At 40.1% G+C, this 20,069-nt stretch overlaps 1 protein-coding gene across 1 annotated transcript; it reads left to right on the forward strand.

Annotated features, from left to right (window-relative positions):
• Window positions 1-327: 327 nt before the first annotated feature.
• LOC132786574 (lateral signaling target protein 2 homolog) lies at window positions 328-19,992 on the forward strand. Its single transcript, XM_060793132.1, has 5 exons — window positions 328-1,404; window positions 15,671-15,811; window positions 15,874-16,614; window positions 16,675-17,960; window positions 18,020-19,992. The coding sequence occupies exons 1-5, from the start codon at window positions 1,369-1,371 to the stop codon at window positions 19,014-19,016; spliced, it is 3,201 nt and encodes a 1,066-aa protein (XP_060649115.1). The 5' UTR covers window positions 328-1,368; the 3' UTR covers window positions 19,017-19,992.
• Window positions 19,993-20,069: the final 77 nt, after the last annotated feature.

Consider the following 20,069-nt stretch of genomic DNA (forward strand, 5'->3'; position numbering starts at 1 on the left):
TTAACTCAAAATTGAATATGTAACGCGTTTAAGAGCATATGGACGCAAAAAAGAGATCTAAATATAACGAGTACACCATGTTACTTAACATAAAAAATATTGGTAATTAAAATTAAAGGTGTTGCTCCAAAAATAATATTAAGCACTTGGACAGAATTCATTAAGTACTTATTTGTAATTTTTGATAATTTCATCGCAAAGTTTAAATGTTTTCCTAAACTTTTGCTAATTTTAACGAGCAACTATCGATAAAAATAATACATCGATTGCATGCACCAACGAATTCACAATCGTTCGTTATTCTGTTAAAGGCAACAAAAAGTTAACAGCTGCTAGTCGAAAAAAAATCTTTGAACGCGACGTACACGCTTCGCTTGTGTAGACGACGGTAGGGCGGATAAGAAGTGTTGCGCGAGTGTAATGGTTTTTTTCGCCCATGAAAAGCCAATTTTCCGCTTTGTGTTCCGATGCAGTTTTAACATATTTTAAGAATTTTAACAAATCGACGCAATTTCCCTCTTGAGAAATGCAGTTCAAGTGATATTTCAGTGGTGAAAGAGTACGCAAAAGTCACGCGTGTGTGTGTTGAAGGCAAAACGAATACGAATGAATAAAACGAAGCAAAGTCAAAGCGAAGCAAAGTGCAAAAGGCATTAAACAAAAAAAAATTAGCACTTTAAATATTACACAAAAAATATGAATAAATAGCATTAGACGAAGCAATCTGAAATTATACAAAAGTGTAAAATTCGGTATAGTGCATTCAAAAAATGCCCAAAAAGTGAAATCCAGTAACAAAAATACACGAGCGAATGCAACAGTAGCGCAGAGAGTCAAAGTCGGACACAAATACGCACACATACACAATATATTCATACGCATACATGCAAATGTGCATGTATTGAACTTAGTGTGGCCAAGCAGCAAAAACAGAACGTTGTGCACACAGGCACACACGCGTACACCGTACGCACAAACACACATAAACAAAAACACGTAGTTGTTCTTGTTTTTGTTATTGTGCTCTGCTGTTAGTTGCGTATTTCTTTTGTTTTGCTTGGTATTTATCGTCATACGCGCCATTTCGTTTATGTTATTGTTGTTGTTGTGTCTGCGTTTGCGTTTGTATCGCGCGCATTGTTGTTGGGCAAGGACGACGAGAACGACAACGACGCCATCTATTGGAGCAAATCGGCGCCAACTTGTCATTTGACAGCCGCCTGCCGACGAGATTAATCGACAAAACCAGCAACAACATCACTGGAGAATTGGTGCAAGGAGGTGGAGAAGGAGAACGCCAAAGCTGGCGTGTCATCAGCTGTAAAGCTGACGTTAACTTTATAACGGCTGCTGCAAAACGATTAGATCATGGAAACATTTCGCAAGTGGCTCAACAAGCCTAAGGTGCGTATACAATCAATTCAACCGCATACATCGATAACCCAATTATTATATGCTTTGTTAGTGTGAGTGCAGCACACACACAAATGCAATTGAGTGATAATAGTTGGACTATCGTTGTTTATTGCATTGGTATTAGTTTCTTCTGCTTATCATCGAAAAATACAAAACAAAAGGAAACAAAACACAAAGAAGAAGAGACCTGTAATTAATTAAGAGCAACAGCGCAAATGGTGTCAGGCTGAGAGTCTGAGAGAGAGAGAAACGACAACAACAACAAAAGCAGCGACTAGTTCAGTTGTGACGTCATCGCTGCTGCTGCTGTTGTTGTGGCCCTGGCTATAAGTGCTCATTTTAATGCTGCTGCTGCTGCCCCCGCCTCTCTCCCTCTCGCTCCTACTTTGATAGATATCATTATTGCCATCTCTGTCAGTCGTACATGGCCAGCTGCGTTTTAACCGCATTTTTATTTTCCTCACTCGCTAAAGTCGTAGTAGTTATTATTATTATTGTTGTTGTGGGACCGAGGCTTGCATGATTAATTCGCTGACGTTGGCAGAACTTGGCAAACAACAGCACAATGAAGTTGCATTAACATTTTGTGGAAATTGCATACGTTCAACGTCGTCGTCGTTTCTCGGCTCAATTCAAATTGGAAACATATGCGAAAGACAACACTTGATGAAATAAAAAACAGGCAACCACAACAAAAACAACAGCTGCAGGCGGCGGCGCCACAGCGTGTGTTCGTGTTGTAAATTACTGTATTGTAATTTTGAATCTGTTCTTGATTTTAATAAGCTTATGTAGGCGTATGTGTGTGCTTGTATGTTTTTGTAATTGGCTACTACGACTTTGAAAATGATAACTGGGAATTTTTTTTGCATTTGCAATAAAATCTAAATTACTTGAAATTTCCCATTAATTTCCCTTGCAAATTGACAGTACTTTCCCCACTAATCTAGATAAATTGTATATCGATTGCATTCACACAAACTCACACAAATGTAACTCTATCGAAATTAAACGTTTGGTATTTTTAGCCAGCAACATCATTCACTCTCAAAATAAAATATACCAATAGAGCACATTTCAACGAATTTCTATATTTGGCAGACGCAGAAATAAGAAACAAGTCCAAATGACGTTAAAAGTTGCCTGGAACTGGAAAGTGTCCCGCTAAATGATAAATATATATAGATATTGCTGTATATATGTATGTATGTGCTATGAAATTCTTGCTCATTTTGGGGCAGTTCCAAAAATACTTTTTTGTTCTTCCCCCCACAAAGTCAATTTAAGTGTTGCACAGCGCGCATTTCGCTTGCTGTCTCACTCGGCACGTTTTTTTATTTTGTTGTGGATGTCGATGCGATCTCATGTCAATCCGTCAATCTGTTTGACGTTTTGATTGCCCGTTGCTCATTTCACAGAGTGAACAAACTGTGTGAGAGAGTACAGCGAAATGAAATTAGAAACAATTTATATTTATACGCAAATATCCATTAGAGGTGCTTGCATATGACCTCGTCAACTGGAGGTCAGTGTCGAACCCCAAGACTCGAGTTTCTTCAGTTTGAAATTGAAATAAAGCAAACATTCAAACTGCTTAAGATTTCAATGAGAGGTACTCAAAACATCTGCTATACTCATGAGTATTCATGAATACCCATACACACTTGTAGAAGCATTAGATAAGATTGCGATACATTGTTTGAAATTTATTGGAAATCGTGTAAAGTGCGCAGTGTCAGGTACAGTGTTAAGTGTTACAAAATAACAAAAACTTTGCTAACCAATTCGATCGTCTCAGTTTGTGGCATTACCCAACACGATTTAATTGAGGCTTTACAACACATTAATTCCCAACCATGGGGCATTGAAGCATATCTCTATCGATTTTCATACTACAACTTCCCACTTCCCATTTATTATATTGCTTCAGCTTACCCAATTTTGATCGTAGTCTTTATTTTTTATAGTGCAATTTGATTTTAATTGAAAATATGCTGCATTGCACCGCAATAAATTCATTTAAATTAACAATGTCTGTGGGTATCTTTAAATTCGCTTTTTTTTGCACAGCGAAATAAAATAAAATCAAGCAACTATTCATTGCTTCACTTTCCGGTTGGCTTTGTGCAATTTCTTTTGCTTTTTAGACTTTGCCATTGTGTGTTGTTGTTCATTAACACACTTCTTTGCTTTCCTCCTTTCCCTCCCCTTGGCCCGGTTTATCCAACATACATAAATAACGGTACGCTTTCCTCAATTTCTTGGGCTCAAGCACGCGAACAGCGAACAGAAAATGAAGAGGAGGCAGCAAGTGAATGAAAAGCGCCGCTCGAATGAAATAGAAAATGCATCAAAGCTGAGCTCACTTATTGTACACAATGTCTGACTCTTCTTCTTTCCCTTTCTTCATATTCATCTTCTGCTTCTTCGTCTTCTTCTTCATCTTCTCCTTGTTAACCAGCCATTTTCATTGACTGCACACACATGTGTGTTTTATATTCCGTCGCTTGCTTCCTGGATCTTTGTTTGTTGTCGTCATTGTTGCGGTTGCTGCTGCTGTTGTTGTAGTTATTGTTGTTGTTGTGTGGCAACTTTCTTTTGTTTTGCTTTTATTGCAATGTACCATAAATTAAGGCAAGTGTGGCGATGCAATTGAATTCTTATTGTTAGCGTTGCCAGATTGTACAAGTTTCGTCATAGAATAAAGGATTTTATGCGAATACAAGTGACATTTTCGCGGTTCATTTAAATAGTGAAGACAACCCGAAAAACTCTGTTAAATTCATTCATGAACATGCAAGCGAAACTTGGCCAATTTGCATAAAAACGAAACGGCAAATGAAACCAGTAAAAAAGCAAAACTTAAAACAATGGCAACAAAATGGCATGTAACCCAAAAAAAAAAAACGTTAAACAAAAAAGAGGAGGCTTTGGTGTTGTAATTGATTATCAAATGCAGACGATCGAAAGAAGTTGAAAAAAAGGAAAAATAAAAATACAAAATGCAAGTCTTGTGTGGAATATTTAATGCAGATTCAAAGTGTAGCTTGTTTATCGATAAACAAATGCATTTAAATTAGTTTATCCGAACAATAAATACTGCTTGTATTTAATGAATTCACACACACATACATACATGCACACAAAAGTACTTACAAATACGTATGCAAATGTGTTATGTGTTCAATAAACACACGTGTGTTTTAATTGCTCATTTATATGTAGCTTTGGTGGGAGTGTTACCCTCAGTTTCCGTAAATAAGTATTATATTTTCTGCTACCTGTTTGCGCACTTCATAAAATAATAAAATTGCGAATGTTTAATAAAGCTCAATTAGCAATTTTGCTCAAGCACACAAAGGCACTTTTACGTACATACATATGTATGTATGTATGTATAGCTATTTATTTTTGGAATGGTCTCAGTACTGTTGAGCTTCTTTAACAAATGTGCGTCATCAACTCATTTGAAGTTGGCATTGAATCGGTCTCGTACTTTATATTGCAAGTCAGCAGAAACAAAAGCGAGTCATTAAAAGTGAAATCTTTGGCTCTAGTTGTTGCGGTTTTCAGTTTTCAGCAGCGCTACTTTTTGACGTTAGCTGGAATTGAATCAAATTTCAATTTGCATCAAGTTTTCTGTATCAAATTATCACTAGAGAAGCGCAGTTCAATTTACAATATTCATAGTAAATAGCATATTTCTATAATTGATATCTGCAATTGCATTTCCCCATATTCATTATACGCAGCCGGAGTGTGTTGCAAGGGTAAAGCACTTAAGTTCGCCCCATCAGCACAAATTGTCCATTAACACACTAAACTCTTGGCTGCCGTCTCGATTATGGTTTATTTCGTTGTGTTTTGTGAAACATCATGAGTAGGCTAAATGGCAAAAAAGCGCATTTTCAACAATTAAAAAAAAAACAAACTACAAAAACATTTAACAGTCATATTTTTTGACATCAATGTGGCCCAAAGAAAGCTGTAACGCAGAAAAAAAGCCAGACTGTCTATAAGAAAGGTTTTGCAACCTTAGAGCACAAAGTGCCACTGACTGTCGACTGCCGGTTTTGTTGGGGCCATTGTGGGTCCAACTTTTGGTCTGCATGACACTCTAAAAGTGCCCACAGCTGAGCGACTGCCTTCTTTTTTTTTTGAAAAATCATTTCGTAACGCTTTCTTAACCCCAAAAACAGAAAAAAATGAAGCACAAAGCGAGAAAATTATGTAGTACTCTCTTTATATGTATTACAACCGCCGTATTTGTGCCGTTGAGGAAGTAAATAAGATAAGTACAAAATGAAATAAAATACCAGCAGCCAGTGGCAAAGTACAGTTGCTAATTGTCTACTTAATATTGGTAATTGTAATGCCATGGCTACTTCAGTTACATACACTGCCCAAAAAACAGAAAAAAAAACCACTCTGATTATATACAATTATAGTAAAAAATAGTTGATTATTATTTTTAAATGCTTAACAAATTAGTTTTGATGGGGTAAATTAAATATTGCAACCCTGTAATACTTTTTAGTTGCAATCGCACTTGCAATTCTTCGAGTGTATGCCGTATAATAAGCGACTACAAATAGTCTTTATGAATGAGTTCGAGGCGCATACGCCCCGTTAAACGTAGCAGCGCCACTGCAACGTGTTGTGAGTGTGTGTGTATGCTTAGCATTGGTTGTGGTAGTGTGTGTGTGTGTGTGTCTATGTAATTGGTGTCGTCAAGTGAATGGCGGACGCGGCTTGTTGCGCGTGCCTACGAACGGCAGCCAAGTTGGGCAGCCATCAACGAAGGCAGAGCAACAACGACAGCAACAGCAGCATTAACAGCGACAACAACAACCTGTTTTCTGTGTTGGCTCATAAAATTTGGGCCATATTGACATGTGCCGACGACGTCGCGTCTCTCTCTCTCTGTGAACAACTTTTGCTCTGTAGTCGTAATATTGGCCTCATTTTTGTTGTTCTAGCAAAGGCCAGAGAATGTTGTCTCAAAGTATTACGCCATCCATACGGCAAAGGAAGACATCATCAGCTTCATCATCATCATGTGATTGCACTTGGATATTAATCAGAGTAAATCTCTAAATTGATTGCACGTGCCATTATCATTGAGTAGATTTCTTTTTGCACTAATCAAATTGTTGTTTCTTCTTCTGTCTGTGTTGTTCGCTGTCTCTTGAGCACACTCTGAATGCAAAGCAAAATATTCCACAGCGGCGAGTATGGAAATTAATACTCAATTTGTTAATAATCCATTCACTTGTTTGTAATGCTGTAAATGTGCTCTTAATGCGCCCTTTGTGACGCATAAAGCCCATGCAGGAAAAACAACTGATAACAATACACTTGAGAGAGAACTGAGAATTGATAGTTGGAATGGGAATGGGAATGGGAGAAATATTAAACTAGCTAACTTGAACGAACGTATTTTTCCCCTCATTTTCATTTCAGTTCAGTTATGTATACTTAAATTAACAGAGTGTGAATGTTTTATAAGGAGTACTATACATGAAATTACCTTTTCGGGTCTATTTACGAGTTGCACGAGTGACGATTAACGTCTAAACGACCGACGACGATTGGGTAGTGAAAACTGAAAACACAAACTGGAAAGTCGTAGCCTTGACTGCTAATTGACTGCGGCTTTTCGCTGCGATTTGTGATTTGTGGCCATATTGTACATAAAAATCTTATATATTATGCGATAATGCACGTTGCGACTGCCTCGAAAGTCGTGTGGTAACTTTTCGCTGTGAATTGTGGTAAAATAATAATTTTTATAAGGTGATCAAAAGCAGCAGCATCTAACTATGTATATTATAAAAGCAACTATAAATTTACAGTTTTCGCTAGTCGCAACACATAAATTGAACAATCTGGCAACCCGAAATTATATCGTGTGTTTGTTAAGTTGGGTGCGCATGACTTTATCGTGAATTGAAGCAACTCAGATTGACGAAATGAAAAACGTTTTCTTCGCATTAAGCAAGCACACAAACAAAATGTGTAACTTTTATAAGCGTATTATTTACTTTTTGAAGTAAATGCAGTACACACACACACATACGGCTTATCGTTGTTATCGCAAATGTGTTCCACTCAGACCGCAGACAGCTGTCCGATTTCCAGTGTTGAAGAGCGTACTTAGTTAGTGACTGATTAGGAGCACACATACACAAGGCAATAGGAAAATGTTGTCGCAATCACAATTCCAATCATTCACCGTAAATCCACCCAGACAGACAGAGACGACAGGTCATTTGCAGCTGGCGGGGCCAGTTGTCTGCGCCAATATGTCAATTATTACGCTTACTCGCTTTTTACTCTCGACGTGCTGACAGCAACATTTTACACAACCCAAAAAAATGAGCATTACATATAGAAATGTATGTGTGCACATCTAAACAACGAAGCCGCCGCCGCCACCGCATGCATTGGGGAAAAGTAAAAGCGGTGAAATTTTCCCATTCACATCGATCTCGTCGCATCGTCGTCTGCATTGCGAGCAGTGCAATGCACTGGCCAGCAGCCAATCCGTTTGCTTTCGAATCTACACACGGCTTCACGAGATTGTGAATTGTTGGATTTGTGGTGGATTTAGTGCCTTGCACATTTGAGCTCCTCCAACTCATATTACCTAATCCCGCTAGGCGAGAGAGTGCCCTACAGAGCGCGTCGTCTTTCTCGTTGTCGCTGCTTATCAAGAGCTCGGCTCGTAGCGTCAGCTTATTGCATAAGACCACGCGCACTGACCAGCATATCAATGAGACTCGTCGTCGAGCAACACAGCCACAACTCAGCTCAGCACAGCTTTTGCTTTGCTTGCGTATCAGCTGAAACTACACAGCGCGTGTTGCGAACAAAACTTAAAACTTGGCTTTCGGTTACACCCCCACAATATCAATGTTGTTGTCTACTCCACTCCCCCTCGCTGCATCAGCAGCAGCAGCTCAGCACCCAAGTTGGCCAAGTGAGACTGGATGGTTATTCAATTAGCGCCGCGTCACTTCCGAGTGCGGACAACGCATATCGAACGAACGATTAAAAAATACAAAAAAAATATATATAAAATAAAACACCCGGTTGAGCCGCGTATCTCGCACTTTAACCTCCACGCAGCGTACGTGAGAGGGAGGTAAACATGAAAATGGAAAGCGAGTGTGCTCGACAAGCAGATACCGCAGAGTGCAAATTGCCCTTAGATAATTGTTACAAACAAGTCATGATCATTATAAGTAGAAGATAATTATAACTAACAGTGATTCCAATGAAATTTTCAGAATAAAAAGAAAATTACGCATGATTCTAGGTAGATAATTAATCTATAAATGAATCATTTAATTATATCCTTTTATTATAACAACTAGTGAAATAAAAAAACAGAGTACAGGCTATACTTAAACAAAGTAACTTAAGGGACACATAATATAAGATTTTATTTAGGAAAAACTATTTACAAAAACATCATAATTCGATTAACCTCATTAGTAAAAAATGTATATTTTAATACAAGTTGACTATGCCCAATATTGCAGTCATTAAATGGACACAGGGTATACCAAAAAGTGAAAGCGATTGCGGTTTATCATCTTTGTCATCAATGGGCAACACCAGTGGCGCCCATCGACCACAAAAAAAAAATAATAATAATGAAGTGTTTCTTTATGGTAAATCCGTAGGCGACGATGATGGTTTATCTTTGGTCTTCTTTAGTATTGACACAGGATTGCAAAATTATCTCGTGACTTCGATGAGTTTAAAGTGTCACTTCGAAAAGTGGGTTATTCCACGAGAAATTTATAAAACTATTACTTTAAAGTTGCTCTTCAGTTTCAAATGTAGACAGCATTTCACTACGTGAGCTTCTTGGTATGCAAGAATCGATAATTGATAATTTATAATCTCGATATCTATGGAGGCGACTATCAATTATAAATGATCTTAAAAAGAATTCCAAAGAAAAGTCATTGAATTAACATTTAATCTTTGGAATGATTGACAATTGATAATCTTTAATTGCAGGGCATATCCATAGAGATTTAAAATAGAATTCCAATGAATAATCATTGCAGCATTTATGGTTCTTTAATCATTGTTTATTACTGTTACAAACTGTTTCGATTGGCATGCGTAATTTCCCTTTAAGAAATAAACAGATGATATAAGAATGAGGAAAGGGTTACGTCGCCTCGTTTTGAATCGCCATGCGATACAGACGAATGTCGCATGAGTGGACTCATGAATATGTAATCGGGTCAACTCAGCTGTTATCGCCGGTCTGTGCTCTTCGAGCTAAGGGGCCATCATCAACATGCTGCCTATTATTAACCAATTTATTGGTTAGTTTATTTGTCTTCCGTATAAGTTTGTTTACTTTTCTCTCTCAATCCAATCTCTGTCTCTCCCGTTTTGATGTTTGGAAACGTATGCAAATTTTACGTGTTATTTGTTAACAAATTGAATAAATTATGACATAATAAAAGCGTTTAATTTTTGACACTTTTGTCCGCTGATAAACGTTTGGGCGGCGACCAAACAACTTTTAAAGAACCTAAAAAAAAGTGTGAAATATATACATTGCACATCCGTAAGAATTGACTTCCCTTTTTACGCATGACCGGAACATGTAATTTATGCTTTCCGAATAATAAGGAAACTTTTGTATAATTATTTACATTTTAATTTTCTTTTTTTTTTGCAATTTAGGGAGTTGAATGCACTCGCTATACATACACAAAGCGTGCTGAATTATCCGGAAGTAAAAATTAAAAAATAAACGCAGATTTTTTATTTTGAAAACTTTGATGATGTGCACAAAGTCTCGTTGTTGTGAGCTTTGAATCATCCGCGCGGATTTCTCGAGCTAAATGTTTGTGTTTCTCAGCTACATTTACTCCACATTGCCTTTGTTATTGCAATCAAGAATTGAACTGTTTCTCGAGAGATTCTTTCTAGGCAACAGCAACGTGGGAAGGGGGGGATCATCGGATCGCATCGCATTGTTAATCTCTCTTTCTCATGGTTTACTTTCAATCGAATATATAGAAAGATGTTTTGTTTATACACATGAATATAAATATAAATATAAATTATTTGACCATGACTCACTTTTGCTTGGCTCATTAAAGTGCATGTATTCATTCCCCTTGTTTGAGGCAGTTCCCCAATTATCGACACCATTGCCAATGGCGACAATTTCACAATGTATTTTTTTTTTGTTTTTGTTTCGGACAATTCAATTGCGTGCATATATTGCCAGCTTATCGAAAGTGAAAAAAATTATTATTCGATTATACGAGTTTTGTGTGTAAATTGAAATTTTGCCTGTTTACTTTGCGTGACATTTAAAGCCAATTTAATTCCTGCAGAGCTTTCGATAAATGCAATAAGCAAGCGCAACCATAAAATATATATTTGTATGTATGTACATATATAATGTTGAATTTCTGTAGAAATGTGAACAATTTGTTCTTAAAGTAGAGCATTGAATTCATTGCAAATAATGCCGTAAGTTCTACGTGAATTACTTTTATCAGAGTTTATTTTAATCTTTCAAAGTCAATTAATGATTGCGCTGATTTCTAAGTCACCTTTGTTTAGTCGCGTTTGCGACGCATTTGGTTTGTTTCCTGTGTGATTTTCTTTTATAACTTTTATGGCAAAATAAAAGTAACGACGGAATGAAAGGGGCAAAACCAGATAATTATTGTAGTAGATTTTCTGTTAGCCAAAGTGTCGTGTGGTGATTTCACGTGAGCTCTGTTGACTAAACCTGAAACTGTTTGCTTTTGTTCGATTGACGACAACTACTATATATGTATATATATAAAGAGATATACACATTGTGCATGTGCATGTGAATTATATTTCTATGTATACATATAACTGATAAGTGGTCGCAATTATCTTGAACTTTAGGGCAAGCAGCAAGCTGACTAGAGAGCAACTGATGAGTTGTGATTATTTTCTCACCGTTTGTTAGCCTATTAAATTTGACACTTCTCTAGCGACAAATTGTCCAGCAATTAAACTCAATTGATATCTCAATAGGAGCATTAAAATGTCGAAACCCCCAACGACCCCACACAGACTACAGTATATTTCGTTGAAATATAATGTATATATAATAATACTGTAAAACCGTGCAAATTGCCAATTAACCGAAAAGTTTCGCCAGGTGCCGTCAGAGGAGCACAAGAAGAAGAATCCGACGACGTTGTTGTGGTTAACAATGTTATACAATCATTCCAATATACACATGTTACTAAATATATCTATATTCGTGATGTGTGTACATATATGCTGCAGAAAAGAAGGTCAAGCTGTGGGGTTAACATTGCGTCGACGACGACGCCACCTCATTCTGAATCGTATTCGCAATCGCAATCGGAATCGCCATTGCAATTATATTCACATTCATATTGCGGTTGTTGTGTGTAATCAAGGCTTTCAATTGCTAACATTTCTTTCTCAATTGAATGGACTGATTGAGTGCCAGAAAAGCTGCGACCTCATGTCGCATATTCAATGTCAAGTGCGTTCATAGATAGACAGACCAGAGACGACGATGATAATGGTTTGTCTTGTCGCATTTCAGTAGCAGACAGCAGAGACAAGCAGGCAGCTCTCTAGCTGTGCAGCTCCAACAGTCACTCTGGCGACATTGCATGACAGTGTAATGAGTGTTTTCTTTTTTCGTCATATATACTACATAAGTATGTTTGCCCGACTATATATCGAAGTACTCGATGTGCAGCTGGCTTTTTGTGTGATGTCAACGTCGAGGACAAACAGTTGGACTCGTCCTCGTCCCGGGCGACTCAAGGATTTGCGTTTGCCATTTCGCCTGTTGCTCCTATTGCCAACCTTCTTTCTCCTCCTCTCTCTCTCTCTCGCTGTGCCACGCCCCTCAACGAGGTCATTTCGTTCAGCCTTTTGTCTGACGTCAGACATCGTGTGTGTGTCCTTAAACGCCTGCGCCTGCAAATTATTGACTTACGTTTTGGCATTCAAAATTCTCTTCGGTTTTTTTTTTATTCGCTCGCTTTCTGTGTGTAATTTTAACCCACAGCGCCACCTGTCAGTCAGCTTTGGCTTTGATATGTATACGCCCTGGTGTACGTTATCAATTCGTTGTTTTTGCTTACCCGCATCTAACATGTTATTGTTTAATGCCTTTGAAATAGCTCAATACACACTTGATATGCACATATTATTTCAGACATGCATATGCTAAGTGCTATATAATTATTCCTCAAATGCGGGACCCTCACACACGCACACGCGATATTATTTCAATAAATTCCAATATCAAATCAATGCACAAGCAGTCGCAATTCTACTTAAAATGTTTTCTTGATTTGATCGATTTGATGCTTATTTAATTTGAACATTATCATGATACTGCCTCGTGTTTGCTTTTCGATTGAGAGAGCGAGAGTGGGAAACACATTACAAAATGTAACCGAATACGAAACTTTTAACTTGAGCGTTTTCGTGAAATTGTTGGGAATTTTCGTACAAAATGAACCATAATCATCAGTGGGGTAATTGCATAAACGTAACAGCACTCTCAGTCTCCCTCTCTCTCTCTGTCTCTTTCTCTTTCTGAAGTCATTTTTGCCGCCATTACTTATCATATTTCATATTTCTTGCCAGCCAAAATTACTACTTTTACAGTCTTACAGTCTCAGTATCTTGTGTATACACGCTTTTGGGGCAATTAATAAATGAAACGGCGTAATTTCATGCGTGCCACATTAAAAATTGATCAAAAACTTAACAAGACGAAACTTTGTAGAAAATTACAACAGACGCCGAGCGTTGAAATACACTTGGAAAATGCTTTTCGTATTTATTTCGTATACATTAGACTCGCTGGGCGTTGTACTTGATGTATCCTTGACATCACCTTATCCGGCTTGTGTGCATTCCCTGGTTACTAACAATGTGTTCGTTTGTTGCCCAAAACGAACTTGGAATTTTTAATTCGCCATTAACGCGTCACTTTCGGCTCTTTTGTTTAATTACAACCGAGATTTGTGGCTCTCCCGAATGTGCATTAAATTTAATGTAACTTAAGTATCATTAATTATGCGACTTTGGTGTTTTTGTTTTTTGTTTTATTGCGTTGCTCGAAGGTCGGTCGATGACACCTTAAACAGATGTAGATGTGTACTTTGCAAACATTCAATATAGATTCGTATGCTTCAATTTAGTATTAGAATAAACAAACTCTGAATTCATTATCAATTTGGAACATATTTAATGAACCTTCTTGTTTGCTCAGCACACGATTGTTCAAAGTGTTTTAAAGTTTCGGACTTAAACACATTTGATAAAATAATGAAATACACATATTTCACTGATGAATTGTTGAGCTTGTTAAACCGGTCGGAATCGGGAAAGAATAATTTTATTTGTCAAAGAGAACTCGCTTGATTATTGGAATCCATTGTGCCGCCCACCGCCTCGTCGTCGTTACCTCAAGACGCGTTGATTAACAAACGTCTTACGTAGTGTCGCAATTACGGTCTGGGCCTCAAATTAAATGACCATAAAGAAATCAACTGCGTCGTCGCTTTTGGCCAAAAAAAAAGAGCAGAACAGAGAGTGAGAGAGAGCGACAGAGAGGGTGTGAGAACGTGTCCGTCAGTCATTGAACTATTTACGCACGGCCTTCACAGCAATACCATTGTGTATGTGTAATGTTTTACCTTAGACACGGACTGAAGAATTAATGTGCCTCAACGGACGGGAGAGCCCAAGACCCAAGACTGTGTGTTTGTATTTGTATCGATGTCTGTGAGTTGGCGTGCTTGTTTGCCTCTGAGGTTATTTCGCTCATTGCACGTTTAATTGTTGTGTAAACAAATGGAATTGCCACATGTTGTAGCAGGCAAGCACGACGCCGACCGACGACGACGACGCGGCATTGAGTGTTTGACTTGCGGGCCAAATTCTACCCTCAATATATTCATTTCATATGCATCATCGATTCACGCTCGATTGTGATTCATGCTTTTTTTGTACGAAAAACTAACTGAGCACTAAAAACACTGTAATTAAGCTGCCGGCTATTCGCTAGTCGCTAGTTTCTGTTTCTGTTTGCTAGCACACAAAAATTTCCCTTGAAACTCATTTTTTGTGAACGCAAAAGTTTTGCAATTGCAAAAAGAGTGAAATCTCCGTGTGGCCCCGCTTCTTATCGTGAGTTGTCCCCTGTGTCGAATTGCGCAGTTTTTAGTGAGGGAGAGAGAAAGATATTGAGAGAAGTCAACGACAACGCTTTTGCTTTTGACGTGTTTACCTTTATAATAAACACATTTCGTACATTTTGCTTCCTTCCACCGTCAGAACTCCTTCATCTCTCGGACGCTTGACTTTAATTTCATATTTAAACAGAGCACAAATGCCAAAATAAACTTAAATAAAATAAAAAACAAAAAAAAACAGTAAAGAAGAAAACCAAAAAACAAGTTCAGCTGCCGACGTTAACTTGATATCTTTCAACCACTTCAACGAGCAATCGAGAGGGGCAGCCAAACAGATGATGATGATGAGATGCCAAAAGAGAGAGGCGGGTTGCCTGCCGCTCTCATTTTTCACTCTCACACGCTCGGATCTTGTTCAAGTGACGCATTGCAACGAGTTGGCAGCGCTGTATTAAGCTCAAAATAAAACAAATATAAATTTGAATATTTATTGCACTTGGAATGTTCAATGCTCCCTAATAAATTTTAATAAATTTATTGCTCTTGCTTAGAAAATGGCGCAGTTGAGTTTTTCAACGGAAAATTCAAGTCATTCAAAGTCAAGTCAAATGTGTGATGAAATACTTAAGCGAAAAACCCGTTAATTATATTATTTAATGTCAATATTTCCAGTTTCCGATGAAATCAAACAATTAGATTGCCATAAAACTGCGTCACAACTGAGCTACTAAATTATACTTATTATTATTATTGTTTCGTTGTCTGTTGTAATTAGAGAGTAGAGCACTCGAAACAGTCATATCGAATGTAGACTGTGACATGAGTATTATTCATAGATTATCACTGGCTGTCAGACATTGTAAACTCTGGCTTACTCACCCAACAGAAGCAGCAGCGCTTTGCGCAATTACGTGTGGCAAACGAATGAGTTTTGCAGCGCAATTAATGTTAATTGCAACAGAGATTGCACCCACTACGTGACCTGTGAATCCTGTTGTAACCTTTTCAACTCATCCATTCTATTGCAGGCTGATGATAAATCGCTACTGGCACGCTTCTACCACGCCGATCGTTCGCTGACCGCCGTGGCTAGTGAGCTCGACAGTTTCGATGGACGTGCCGAGCCCGATCGCTGCACACGTCTGGTCAGCAGACTGCGCCAGAATCAGGTGAGTCAACGACACTTGTCCTAAATCTCTCTTACGTTTATTAACTACATTTTACCTTACAGGACAAAGTGCTGGCTATTACCAATTTGATTATGGAGGAGCTGCTGGGCGAGGAGCGTGATCCACGTGCTTTTCGTGCCAAGTTTCCCGAAGAAGTGCTGCAGGAAAATCTTGCCGGACAGCTCTGGTTTGGCGCCGAGTGTCTTGCAGCCGGTTCGTCGATTCTCAATCGTGAATCAGAGAGCAAAGAGATGCGTCCACTCGCTCAGGCGGTGACCAAAAGTCTGGGCAATGTGCGCGTTCTGTTGCGTGATCAATGTCTTCGCAACAATGTGCCCAACAGTAAAACACTGCACCTGGACTTTAATGACTCCACCACCGAGCAGCTGTACGAGAGTCTGAAGATCTTTGATCACCTGTTTGCCGAGTTCGAGCTGAGCTATGTGAGCGCCATGGTTCAGGTGAAGTCACGTCACGAATATGAGATGCAACAGTGGATCGGTGTGCTCTTCTCGGAGACGTTGCAGCGTGCTCTGAAGACGGGGCTGCTCGATCAGGATATGGTCGATGCGTTCGATCCGGGTTTAATGTTCTCTATACCACGATTGGCCATTGTGGCTGGTTTGGTCATCTATGCAAAAGGTCCGCTCAACATGGATATGCCTGGCGATGAGTTGTCGGAGATGTTTCGTCCATTTCGCACGATTCTGATCAAGATCAGAGATCTGTTGCGCAACCTGAGCAAACAGGAGTTGTATCAGCTGGAGAAGCTGCTCTGCACCAACGAGGATATTAACACCAAAGTAAGTGTCAAGATTCATTTCAATTGGTGAATATTTTACTAATTTTTGTTCTTTTGGCAGGTGCCGCTGGGATCGAGTAGCATTGAGGCACCCAGTCCGGAGCACAACGGCAGCAACAACAACAACAATAATAACAGCAACAACACGAACAGCAGCAGCAGCACGGCAACAACAAACAGCAGCAACAGCACAATAAATACGCACAAGGCTGTGGAGCGTCTGGTGGATCAGCGCAACAACAATAGCAACAATAACAGTAGCAATAACAATAGCAGCAGCTGCAGTGGCCATCAACAGTCTGGCACTCAGGATGCAGCTCGCTCTCCGTCCATTTTGTCGCTATCAGGCAGCAGCACGCCCACAGCTTCGCCAGCTCCATCGCCAACGCCCTCACACTCCATTGCATCGACCTCTTCGGCAGCGACAACGTCCACGAATCCGCCAGCCAACTGGAGCGACGACGATGATGATGAAGATGACCTTGATGATGGCGACAACGACGATGAGCACGCGGATGTGGAGGATGAGGAGGAATGCGGCATTTTGGATAGCGATGATCAGGACTTGAATGATGATAGCGACAGTGATGTAGATGAGTATATCGATGCACATCTGAAGGCGATTGTTGCCGCCGCCGATTGTGCATCGGGCTATCTCATACCAAACACAAATCTGGGCAATTTGCTACAGCCACAACAGGTGCCACTCACGGACAACTTCGTGGCCAGCGAAGACGATGAGTTTGGCAGCACGGCAGCAGACGATGAGGAGCAGCATTCCCAGCAACAGGAGCAGGCGCAAGAGCATCGCGAGGATGAGCCCAGTACAAGTGCAGCCATGCTGGCGGCTCGACGTCATCTGCAGCGTCTGCGACTGATGAGCAGCAGCAGCGAGAATGAGCCGAGCAGCAACCAACAAACGACAATCAAATCGCCAGCGACCCCAACGACAACGACGGATGGTCAAGTGACTCAGCGCAGCAATCGCCATAGGCACAGTCATCACAGTCACCACCATCATCATCATCACCACCATCATCACACACACAGTCACAGTCATGGACACCATCATCGCCATCAGGCGGCTCAGCAAGGCCACAACAGCGACGAGCATCAGCAGTTCAGCAGTCATCATAGTCACACACACAGTCACAGCCATCATCAGGCTCATCCGCATCGCACAAATCGCCGTGGCAGCAAACGCTGCAGCCAGGAGCATTGTGATGCAACAAATACCGAGCAGCCCACTGATCATAGCCAGGCCAGTGCTGATACCAGCACAGCGTCCTCGCTGTCAGACGATGTGTCGTTGGCCATGCGCAACACCACAGCACGCCTCAAGTTCAAGTAAGTAATACGATTAATTCACTAAAAGCGCATTTTAATACTTTTTATTGGCATTGCAGGAGCACTGAGAATCTGTTGCATCGTCTGTTTGTGTGCATTGCTGGCGTGGCCGATCAGCTGCAGACGAACTTTGCCTCTGATCTGCGCCAGATTTTGCGCAGTGTGTTCCTTATGAACATGTCCACCGCCCAGGAGGACATTGACATACCAGAAAAGACAAAAGAATCGGAGCTCTTCGAGTTTCGCGCCTCCGAAAACGATGTGATACAAGAAAGCGCCGGCTCCAACCAAAGCATTTATTCAGCCGAAGAAGTCAATCCCGAGCTGGACAATGTGTTCAACAGCGGTGGCCCCTCGTCGCGTCACTCGGCTGGGGCAACGATGCAACGCAACAATACCATTGATCTGGCCGCTGTACACGATGGCAGCGGTGACAGCAGCTCCAGCTCGAACAGCAATGCAATGCCTTCATCAGCTGCGACCACTCGCAATCACTTGGCACGTAGTCGCAGTCTGGGCGATCAGGACGCAGCCAGCAGCAGCATGCAGGAGCAAGAGCAGCAGCAGCAACAACAGGAGGCGCAATTGCAGCTGCAAATGCAGCGACAACGCAACAATTCCGTGGGCAGCAATTCACCATCGAGTGCCTCGTCGACAAGTTCCAGCTCGGAGCACAATTCGCCGGTGAGCACGCGCAACGGCAGCCGGCGCCGCTTGCAGAGCAGCCCATCAACGCCAACAGCTGCATCGGCAGCCACAGCGGCTTCGACCACACTGTCGCCGCCTGCCTGGATTCCCGATGGCAAGGCACCACGTTGCATGTCCTGTCAAACGCCATTCACTGCCTTTCGGCGACGGCACCACTGTCGCAATTGCGGCGGCGTTTTCTGCGGCGTCTGCTCGAATGCCTCGGCACCGTTGCCCAAGTACGGACTGACGAAGGCGGTGCGTGTCTGCCGCGAATGCTATGTGCGTGAGGTACGTCAATCGCAGGCACATGCCGCAACGGCTCATAGCCAGGCTACAAACAGGCCACAGGCAGCCAGCGCCTCTTAGGACTGGCCAATGGCGCTGGCAGGCGCAAAGCTCGTGACCAGAACCATAACCACAACCAGATCCGCAACGAGTCCCAAGTACACGCCCAACATAAAGGAGAAGACGATGAAGATGAAGATGAAAATGATGACCAAAAGAAAAGTGCCCACTCGATGCGGAAATGGATTGAAAAGCAAACTGTGAATCGCAATCGTTCGTCAAAATTATTTTCTTTATTTTACACATTAAAATTTAAACATACATATTACATATAATAATAATTCCTAGGCAAACTAGACACACTATATGCGTATACATAACGATGTTTAATTAATAACTGACCAACTGAGTGTCTATTCAAAATGTACAATAAAGCTTCGATCTATGTATTATATCCATGTAACTATACCATTCGCAAACTACAAAACAAAAACCAAGCAAAAATAAGAGTATAAAAGCTTTCAGCTCATATCAAATATGTATATCAACCCGGATACCATATACTATATCCTTATATACAGATGGCCTGCATTTCAAATAGATCATTTTTCGGTTTTGGGACTGCATTAGAAAAACGGATCGCAATCGTAGCTAATTTATTTTTTTTTTGTAAGCTTTCAATTGTCGTTCTGTTATTAGCTAACACGATTTAGGTATATAGCGTATAATATGTATATATATTTTTGTAGCATCTGAGCGCAAACTGAGCTGAATATAATAGACATAAATTCTAGCGAAAAATTTGCAAAAAACATTATTGTGATTTATTGTTATTTACCCACTCCGAGCACACACAACATTCATATAAAAAAATATATATTCTAAACTAATAACTTCGAGTTAATACGTGCTGTGCAGGGTGGGTGAATAGTTATAGATGGTCGGCGTGAATCGACTATATTCTTCTTACTTTAACGAATCCATTTTTTTGTTAATACGTTCTTTAAGCTAGCAGGAAATTGATTTGAGCCCTAATAAAACGCAGTTTTACATATAATACTTAGTATACAAAAACATATACATACACATGTGTGTATATATGCATATATTTTCTGACTTAAAAAGCATAAAATC

The sequence above is a fragment of the Drosophila nasuta genome, chromosome 2R, assembly GCF_023558535.2.
Source record: "Drosophila nasuta strain 15112-1781.00 chromosome 2R, ASM2355853v1, whole genome shotgun sequence".
Taxonomy (NCBI): domain Eukaryota; kingdom Metazoa; phylum Arthropoda; class Insecta; order Diptera; family Drosophilidae; genus Drosophila; species Drosophila nasuta.